This window comes from Zingiber officinale, chromosome 5B (assembly GCF_018446385.1).
Source record: "Zingiber officinale cultivar Zhangliang chromosome 5B, Zo_v1.1, whole genome shotgun sequence".
Taxonomy (NCBI): domain Eukaryota; kingdom Viridiplantae; phylum Streptophyta; class Magnoliopsida; order Zingiberales; family Zingiberaceae; genus Zingiber; species Zingiber officinale.
Genome location: NC_055995.1, coordinates 63,633,460 through 63,644,275, shown reverse-complemented (window position 1 = coordinate 63,644,275; position 10,816 = coordinate 63,633,460). Strand labels below are relative to the sequence as shown.

Genomic DNA, 10,816 nt, shown 5'->3' with positions numbered 1-10,816 from the left:
CTTTTCGGATGTTAAACTAATTGAGGTCCTTGATTGTTTAAGCTTTAAATGGGCGCATGATAGACATAAAATGATTAAATCATGGAAGAAATTAATAAATAGCGTGACTTGACTTTGCTGACAAGTATAATGATGGTGAACTCCCATAATTACTTACAAAAGAATGTAATGATAGCTGCAAAGTTCTGAAAGAACTGATGGCCTATTAATTAAACATATAGGAAGGTTCGCCTAAGTAATCAACAAGCGTTGCAAAGAAGGGTTTAATGGCCATTGGTCCATATTATTAAATAATGGAGTGTGAAGTTGCTTTTTTTATTAGGATAGAATGTCATTGATTTGAACAGCTTTATTGATGATTAATCTCCTTCATAATTATGATATCGAGTAGACAAAACCTTGGTGAACAAAGTTTTCAATTTCTTGAAAGAACAAATGTGTATAATGTATAATGAATATAGAAAACACATCTCTAGCAAAACAACAACTAATCAATTCTTCTTTAATTTGGTAATAGAATGGAAGGATAAGTGATGATAAATTTTCTCAAATAACACCATTAATTTGAGTGACTGTGCTAAATCTTTGGTATATAACTCGACTGGAATCTCAAATAAAATCTTAGGAAGCTCCCACAAGTAGCACTTGAATATGTTGGAGAGCAATTCTTCCATGTGTAACCGAACTTCAATATGAGACGTGCAGAATTTTTATATGTTGATCTTTAAGTTACTGAAAACGAAGAAATCAACTGTTTTTAGATAAAAATAAGATAGTGGCGTCTGCATATACCGCAAAATGTAAAGGTTAATTTGAGAAATAATAATCACATGCAATGGCTTATAGAAGATGCCTATACTAAAGCCTTCATTGATATTTGACTAACTTAATTACCTAAACACGATAATAATCACATGCAATGGCTTCTTGATCATGGACATGTTTCTTTTAGCACTTGTTTATCATATGGTATATTTTCTGGATAGGGGTTTGAGGTTAGATTTTTCTCTTTATTGACCATGGGCAATAATAGACATTGCTTGATTTTATATGGCATATGCAAAAAAAAAAAAAAAAGTTATTGCATTAATAATCAATCATTTCACATGGTTTCGACATTGTGATTTAACATACCCTCGGGGATAATGGTATAGCAGTTAGGTTCTTCAATTGGTTAACCAGATATTTAAGGGTTGATTTCAGTTGTAGCGTAATACAGGAATTTTTCTCCAGCGGAATGGTAACTTTAAGAACACTTGCCACTTTCCAATATATCTTGATGTCCGGTAAAAAATTTTATAAGTCTAATTATTTCTAGAATTAATTGATTCGAAGAGTTAGATATCTGAATTAACATTATGATTTAACCTATAATGAGGTTCTATGGCAAGAATAATATTTGAATGGGCATTCCTCCAAGCATGTATCCATAATTAAATGGGTTGGGCCAACCCATTTATTTAAGAGTCATATGCTGATCAATTTGTTTATGATAAGAACATGGTTGTGTCAAACTAAAATATTCAAAATTACAAGTTAGATCATGTCATAAAAATTAGTTGCGCCAACTGTTGGCATTCTTACTCATGAGGCACTTGAAAACATGTATAGTCCTTAATCAATGTAAGGAATCTATTATAAGTAGATTGGTTGTTCTTTTTCAGAGGTTGCTTGTGTTTGAAATATCAGATTTCTTATCTTAAACAATCAAAGTATCATCGACACTAGAAAATGATGGTTAACTTTAAAAAATGTGTTTAAATTTGTGAACTTTAAAATGTGTTTAGAGTTTGCTTATAACACGATTTCACATGTTCATTAAGAAGATTGTTAGAAAGATGATCAAGCTTAATTAATTAATACGTTATCAAGAATTAGTATGGAGTCATATATATTACCTTTATAATGGATCAAGCTTAAGTACCAGTTCAAGCCGAAGACTTTCGTGTTATTATTATCTTTTAGTTTATTTTAAATATTTTAAAATGATAAAATTTAGCTCTTACATAAACAATAATATATACCTAAAGAGTTTATTTATGAAATTTAGAAAATTTAAAGAGCTTAGTGTCAGCAATTATATAATTGAAATCAAAATTTTAAAATAGTTAATAGATTATATAATTGTAAACAATTCTTAAATTTGATGAAGAAAAAGACATACATTTCTCATACATTTTACAAGAAATAAATGGAACATCTCTTATTCTTGGAGCCCACCGTGATGAGACCGTCGGCCCCACCCACGTCGACGTTGCAACTCACGTGCAGTCGGTGCCTTCTCGTATCCAACGTCGACACGCTGAACCGGATCACCGACGTCATCTCCAGCCGGAACCCAACCGAGCCCTCCGCCTCCTCCCCCGCGATCATCGCGGCAGCCGGTGCTGGAGCCACCCCGGAAGCCTCCCCGCTCACCGCTTTCGTGTTCTTCGGAGGCTGGTAGAAAGGCGCTGCCGCCGGCATCGGGCGACCGGAGCCGACTCGATCGCTGCGGTAGTAGACCGAGCAGAAAATAGAGTCGTAGGAGATGGAGATCTTACCGTTCGGGTTCCGGACGGAGACATTGAAGTTGAAGGAGAGGCCGCCTCCGTCGCCGGGGGAGGAGAGGCCGGCGGCCGAGAAGGATAGGACGTGGAAGCGTGGGCGGTGGGGGCGGAGCGCGAGCCAGAGGACGAAAAGGAGGATGCCGGCCACGAGGAGGAAGGACAGGAAGACGGAGCAGATTAGCTTGATGGCGCGCCTAGTGAGGCTGCTGCGGACCGCAGCCGGCCGGTAGAAGAACCGGTTGGGGAAGAGGTGGTGAGGTGGAGAAGAAGGGAGCTCGGCGGACATGACCGACGGCGGCGGTGCCGCGCTGTTTGTTTAACGGCGAGGATATAAAGGCGCGAAGATAGCGGGAAGTTGAAGGCATGTCAGAAATTGAATCCTCATACTTCATATTTGCTTTCTCCGGACACAAAGGAAGGAATAATCTCATGCATGCTCCCTTCCATGGAGAATGCCACCCGCAGCATAGAGATACATAGAATTCACATTCACTTATGGTATCTCCTAGGCAAGAATCTTAAAAGTGAGTATTTTTTTTTTTGTTTTTCAAGTGTCCCATTCAATGGTCGAGCCAGTCTGGATGATCTACTCATATTGTGGGTGTCGTTGTAGATGCTATCTGTTGGTCTCTTTGAAGGCTAGTAAGAAGGGAGGAGTGAGTTGTCCTACAAAAATAAATCTAACCTTTCTCAGATTTTCAACTAATTAACGACCATTGCCAGTCTGGATGATCTACTCATGTTGTGGGTGTCGTTGTAGATGCTATCTGTTGGTCTCTTTGAAGGCTAGTAAGAAGGGAGGAGTGAGTTGTCCTACAAAAATAAATCTAACCTTTCTCAGATTTTCAACTAATTAACAAATACTTGTAATAATAAAAAGAAGAGACTAATTAAAGAAATCAGACACAGAGGATTTACTTGCTTTGCAATCAGAGGATTGTTAATCCAAGAACAAGATGACGCACTATCAGATGATCTCCTCTGGACGGAGTAGCCTCTTACAGCGTTGACAGCATAAAAGAAAGAACAAAATTAAAAGCACTGGATTACAAGTTGATTGAAAAAACTGTGCAGATAAATGTTATATTTATATCACTGTTCGGGGCGCCCTGAAGGGTCCGGGCGTCTTGAGGGGGATAAAATTTTATCCCCCAACGTTCAGATCGAGTCAAAACTCTATTTGGTCAAATAGTTGGGTCCGGGCGCCCGGAGTGGTTCCGGGCGCTCGGACCAGGAAAGTCAACAGTATTGACTTTTCTCGATCCGGGACCTCTGCTTTGGTTCAGCTCGTCTCAATCTGGGTCTTTCGCTTCAGCTCCACTAGCTTGGGTGATCTTGGCCATCCGGAATAGGGCTCACCCGAACCCAAGTTCCGGCCTTCTCCTCGAGCAGCCTTCCTCCCCGGTTTCTCGTCCCTCGAACGTCGCATATGTTCTTCTCGTCCACCGGTATACTCTTCCGCGGTCACCTCGTCCCTCGGACGCACCGAGCCCATTGGCTCTCTCCCGCACCGTCCTTCTCGCTAGCCGCGTCTTCTGCTCAACTTCCTGTGTTCCTAAGCTCCTATACACTTAGACACAAGGGTTAGACAAAACAGGACCTAACTTAACTTGTTTGATCACATCAAAACACCTTGGGATTCCAACAATCTCCCCCTTTTTGATGTGAGCAACCCAAGTTAAGTTAGGGTAAACATATGCAATAAAAACAATTAATTTGCAAATAAGTCCAAAGATTTTTCATTTTAATTTTAATTTTATACCTCTCCCTAGACTTAACATACTTCTCCCCATTTGATCACATAAAAATTTGGGGTTCTTTTTAACAAGTCTAAGGTAAATTCTAAAAAAATAAATTTAAGTTAGAAAATTTGTGAATTTTTCAAAAGTTTAAGTTTTGTAAAAATTCTAAGTAATCAAAATTCCCAAAAAAAAAAATCATATGTAAAATTTTTCTAAGGCAAATTGCAACAAATTTCCAAGTTTTTGAAAGCATAATTTTTAAGTTTTAAACATAATTTGCAATTTAAGTTTTTACGAAAAATTTAAGTTTTAAACATAATTTTCAATTTTAGTTTAAAAAAAAAACATAATTCAAAAATTTCTTTAGAAGAAATTTTCATAAGTAATATTTTTTTAAAAAAAATATGAATATTTTTTAATATATTTTCTAAAACAAAATAACTCTTTTAAAACATTAAGTAATTTAAATTAATATTTTTTCAGTTAGTCAATTAAACTTTTCATTTCGATACTTGGCTTCCAGGCAGTGGCGAGACACTAGGCCTTCTTGGTTATTGGAGCAACAACGACTTTCTAGACAAAGCCGCATAAAGAAATTATATGTTTAATTTTCTTGTTGAAAATGCTAAGTCTAATTTTGATTTTTAAAATAAGCATGTTTTTGGAACTCAATAGAGGTTCCTTCCTACAGGGTTAATCAAGTATTTTCTAGGTGCATAGGCTTTTGCTATTTTTCTGATTTGACTTTGGTGAAACCTATAGTACCAGTTTAGTCTTCTATAATTTTTAAAACCAGAAATATTTGAACAAGTAGAGTTTTTCAATCTTTCTTTTTCTTCTTTTAATTTTTCATTTTCAAGTTTAATCTTATCAAAATCCTCTAATAGACATGATTTTGCTAAGGTTCTTTTTATTTCTAAGTTTTTATTTTTTAATTCAATATTTTTACCTTTTAATTTGTACATAGACTTAGCCATAGCCTTAATATCGAAATAAAGCTGATCAGGAGGTAAGAGACATACCTCACTTACCATATCAGACTTGAAGTCTGACTCTTCCCTTGCTTCACTGCATTCATCTGAAGTCGCTCCGCCTTCATCGATGCTGGGTTCTGATGTACTTTGCCCTTCATAGCTTGTCATAAGTGCTATCCTGGCATATTCTTGAATCTCGGACTCAAATGATGAACTATCGTCCCAAGTTGCTTTTAGATTCTTGTGCTTCTTGGATATCTTGACTTTGTCCTTCTTTAGTTCTGGGCAGTCTTCTCTTAAATGTCCTTCCTTTTGACACTGGTAGCAATGCATCCTTCTTCTATTTCTTGGATTCTTTTTATTCTGTATTTCTTTAAATTTATTAGATCTAAAAAACTTTTTTAAATTTCTTACCATATATGCTTCCTGATCCTCTTCTGAATCTGACTCGGGTTCATGCATCCTTCTTGGTTGCGTTTAGAACGATCATCTGGCTTGATTCTTTTGTTGTCCCTACACACCTGGTTTCATGTAATTCAAGAGTAGAGAACAATTCTTCTAAAGTACTTACCTCTATGTCTTTTGAAATATAGTAGGCGTCAACAATTGATATCCATTCTGGAGTTCTGGGAAACGCATTGAGTGCGTAGCGTATGGTGTCCCGGTTTGTTACCGTTTCACCGAGGTTCTCGAGACCAGTAATCAATTCCTTTACCTTCGCGTGTAGATCGGCTACCTTCTCACCTTTTTCTAGACGGATGTTTGTCAGTCTGTTCCGAAGGATGTCGCTTATGGCGAGCTTTGCTTCGGACGTGCCTTCGTGGAGTTCTAGGAACTTCTCCCAGAGTTCTTTGGCCAACGAGTAGCTTCCGATGCGGTTGACTTCTTGAGGCAGCAGCACGCTCAACAAATGATACTCCGCTCGATTGTTCGCTACGGAATCATTCTGTTCCTTTTTCATCCAAAGACTTCCTTCTTTTTCTTCTCCATTCTGATTCGTAGGAGCTACAAAACTGTATTTTATAATAAGACAAATTTCGAAATCAGTTTTTAGGAATACCTCCATATGACGCTTCCAGTGTGCGAAGTCCCCCTTAAATTTTGGTGGAACGATGCTTGGTCCAGCCATCTTATTGCTTCGATTGGCGGTTAGTCCTCTTGAAGCGTCCTTGCTCTGATACCACTTGTTGGTCCCTTTGGAGGCCAGCAAGAGGGGAGGGGTGAATTGCCCTACAAAAATAAATCTAACCTTTCTCGGATTTTCAACTAATTAACAAACACTTGTAATAATAAAAAGAAGAGACTAATTAAAGAAATCAGACACAGAGGGTTTACTTGGTTTGCAATCAGAGGATTATTAATCCAAGGAAAAGATGACGCACTATCTGATGATCTCCTCTGGGCGGAGTAGCCTCTTACAGCGTTGACAACACAAAAGAAAGAACAAAATTGAAAGCACTGGATTACAAGTTGATTGAAAAGACTGTGCATATCAGTGCTATATTTATAGCATTGTTCGGGGCACCCTGAACTGTCCGGGCGCCCTGGGGGGGGGGATAAAATTTTATCCCTCAACGTTCAAATCGAGTCAAAACTCAATTTGGTCAAATAGTTGGGTCCGAGTGCCCGAAAGCATCCTGGGCGCCCCGGTGGTTCGGGCGCTCGGACCAGGAAAGTCAACAGTATTGACTTTTCTCGGCCCGGGACCTCTGCTCTGGTTCAGCTCGTCTCGGTCTGGGTCTTTCACTCCGGCTCCACTAGCTTAGGTGAGCTTGGCCATCCGGAATAGGGCTCACCCGAACCCAAGTTCTGGGCTTCTCCTCGAGTAACCTTCCTCCCTGGTTTCTCATCCCTCGAACGTTGCGTACGTTCTTCTCGTCCACCGGTGTACTCTTTCGCGGTCACCTCGTCCCTCGGATGGACCGAGCCTGTCGTCTCTCTCCCGTGTCGTCCTTCTCGCTCGCCGCGTCTTCCGCTCGACTTCCTGTGTTCCTAAGCTCCTGTACACTTAGACACAAGGGTTAGACAAATAGGACCTAACTTAACTTGTTTGATCACATCAAAACACCTTAGGGTTCCAACACTATCATCTTAGGTTAATCTTCTCTTTCTATCAATACCAACACCATTACCCAGACTAACCTCCTCTTTCTACTAATACCAACCTGATCTTCTCTTTCCCTTATTTTTTTCCCTTCCTCCCACGTAAATCTCTCTTTTCATCCCCATTGGGCCCCTGGGCTACCGCCCATATAGCCACAAATATGGCTCTGCCCTTGGTCACATTCCCATCGAAATTAAAACATCTTACTCACATCTCCACTATAAACAAAAATCCTTACAATTTTTTTAGGCTCCATGCTCAAAACTTTCCTAACAAAAAATAATAATAATAATTTTTTAACGGTAGAATCATTGCCTCATGGAAAACTTAGGTTCCAAACGGCTATATATATATATATATATATATATATATATAAATGCTTGTTTCCTTCCTTCTCCTCTCTGCAAACCGCAGTGGCACCTCCTTCTCTCTTCTTAAGTCCACAGCAAGTTACACCCTTGTCTCCTTCCACTCCTTTCTACAATGACACTTCCTTCTCTTCTCAATGGCACAACCCTCATTTCCTTCCCTCTCTGTATATTTGGGGCAAGCTACGCGCCCTCATGATGCAGGATCAATTCAAACTTCAAATGGCCATAGCTTGTAACTTGGGACTTAGAATAAGGTTTTATCAACAATCATAAATGCGGAATTTCAAAATATAATTTCTATTTTTATGGTATTTAAAGTAATTTTGATATTTTTAGGTCCTAGTTTCTCTATATCAATGTATGCTATGTTAATTTCAATTTCTTTCAAAATATTTTATTTTCTAGAAAGATTTCTTTTCTTTCTCTACCAGATTAGAATTGAGGTCTATATTTTAAGTATTTTTTTCTTTCTTAGTCTTAGGTTCTATAGTCTATATAAACACATGTTTAGCTATATGAGAAATCATCCCTTAATTATTAATTAAGTTTCCTTTTTTAGTAAATGATGGATATTCTCTTTGATATTCTTTGGATTCTCTTCTTGCTTTCTCCTCCAATTTCGCTTCTTATCTTGCCCGCATAATATCGCTCTCCTTTTCAATGTCACTTCACCTGACTCAACAGACATGTTACACTAGTCCAACTTCTTGATTTTCCATTGATTATATCTTAAGCTAGAAGTGTGATTGGTATATACTTAAGGTTCCATGACATTGATAGGAGTTGCTGGATTCAACCAAATGCTGTGCTTTCTTTGAAAAAAGGAACTAGATGCTATTTTAGCAAATCAACAATAATTAAGTAAATTTTTATCTAACTTGAAATCATCATTACTACGAAGCTAAGTGTAAAGCTAGAGCAGTTGATTTTGTTTACTAAGCAATCAAGTAGATTAGTACAACTCACATTTCTGATATTTTCGTTTGATTTATATACCATTATTCTAATATTGTGCTACTTGTTCTTGCAACTTTTGTCTTTAAAAATATACATTTGTTGTTTATTTTGTGCTTGATACTGATAGCTTATTTATACTTCCATAGGTAAAGAGAAACCACTATGTTTTGTAACTAACAAACAAATTATTGCATCTTATAATGTGATGTTCTAGAGCATTTCCAGCTTAGTTTGGATTTTTAATTCATTTTTAATTTATTTTTATTAGGAAATTACTATATCAACGATGCATAGATTTCTTAAAAGGAAAAAAAATCTAGAACCGAAAGAACAAAATATTAAAAATATTAGAGTTGAAGAATTTAATTTTTCACAACTACCAATATATCTTGGACTAAGGACTCCAATTTGTGCTAATAATGCTAACATTAAGAATCAAATTTGAAAAATATATTTACAAAGAGGTCAACCTTTAGGTTATGAATTCCCAAAATGAAAATTTAGAGTAAATTAATTTAGATGGTTCAATCTTTCATGGTTTAAAGACTTTGGTGATTGGTTGGAATATAGTAGAGAAAAAGATGCCGCATATAGTTTGTATTGTTATCTCTTCAAGACAATTAAGAAAAATAAGCAGGACAAGAGACTTTTATTAGCAAAGGATTCATAAATTGGAAGAGTATAGATAGATTAAATATTCATGTTGGCTAGCATGATAGTGAACATCATAAAGTTCGAATAAATTATGAAGCTTTGATGAATCAAGTTGAGCATATTTAATTAATTTTGCAAAAAATAGTCAAAGTAAATGCGGAATGATTATCATATCCATCTCAATACTTCAATTAATTATATCAGAGTTTTGTTGTGACAAGGGAATTCATTTTGGGGTCATGATGAAACTGTAGATTCTCTTAATCTGGATAATTTTCTTATTAAATTAGAATTTTTAGGTGCTTATAATAAAGAGATTAATGATGTGATATTAAAAAATACTCCTAAAAAATTATAAATTAACCTCACCGGATATTTAGAAGGATATAGTGAGTGCTTATATAACTGAAATGATTAATATTATTATTATAGATATTGGTGATTCATTATTCTCTATTTTAGTTGATGAATCTTGTGATGTGTTAACAAAGGAGAAAATGTTAGTTGTCTTGCATTATGTGGATAGTTATGGCCATGTAAATGAGCATTTTATTGGAGTTAAACTTGTTACTAGCACTATAACATTCTCACTTAAAGTTGTCAATGATAAGATGTTCTCTAAATATAATTTGAGCAAGTCTAAATTAAGTGGATAGGATTTTAATGGAGCAATTAATATATAGGGTAAATTTAATGGTTTAAAAGCACTCATTTTAAAGAAGAATCCATGTACATTTTGCATACATTGTTTTGCTCATCAACTTCAACTATCTCTTATAGCCATGGCAAAAAAAAATCTTCCGATTTCTAATTTCTTTCATATTGCTGGTGATATGGTAATTGTTGTTTGATCATTCTACAAACTTTTTGATCTTCTTAAAATGAAACATTCAAATTTTATTATTGAGACATTGGAGAGGAGTCAAATTTCAAGTGGTCGGGGACTTAATCAAGAAGCCAACCTTCAATGTGTTGGGGATACACGTTAAGGGTCATATTACAATTCTTTGATCAGCTTGATTTCAATGTTCTCTACTATTAGTGATGTGTTTGAAATGATTTCAGAAGATGATTTCAATTCTCCTGATCAAAAACTTAAGACATTTAATTTATTGGAGTCAATACTTTCATTTGATTTTGCATGTCATTTAATTGATGAATGATGTCTTAGGGAAATCGAGTGAATTGTCAATGATTTGGTACAACTATGCAAACATAGACTCTAAATTATGAGAGATGATGGTTGGGATTCATTTTTAGAAAAGGTTCACTGTTTTTGTCAACAACATTACATTGATGTTCTTAAAATGTATGATATATTCACATGTTAGGTACCACGTGGTCATCCCCATCGTAATATACTAAAAGTGATAAATTTACATCACTATCATGTTGATTTATTCTATAGTGTTATTTCTATACAACTTCAATAGTTAAATGATTGTTTCTTAAAGATAGGTACTGA

The 10,816-nt window shown here is 36.2% G+C and overlaps 1 protein-coding gene across 1 annotated transcript; it reads right to left on the bottom strand.

The window, feature by feature from the left end:
• Positions 1–2,142: 2,142 nt before the first annotated feature.
• On the bottom strand, positions 2,143–3,034 carry LOC121987445 (NDR1/HIN1-like protein 12). Its single transcript, XM_042541233.1, has one exon. It carries the CDS (start codon positions 2,833–2,835, stop codon positions 2,179–2,181), a length of 657 nt encoding a protein of 218 aa, XP_042397167.1. The 5' UTR covers positions 2,836–3,034; the 3' UTR covers positions 2,143–2,178.
• Positions 3,035–10,816: the final 7,782 nt, after the last annotated feature.

Excerpts from the sequence above, each read along its gene's own strand:
- LOC121987445 (XM_042541233.1), bottom strand. The coding sequence starts at position 2,835 with ATGTCCGCCGAGCTCCCTTCTTCTCCACCTCACCACCTCTTCCCCAAC.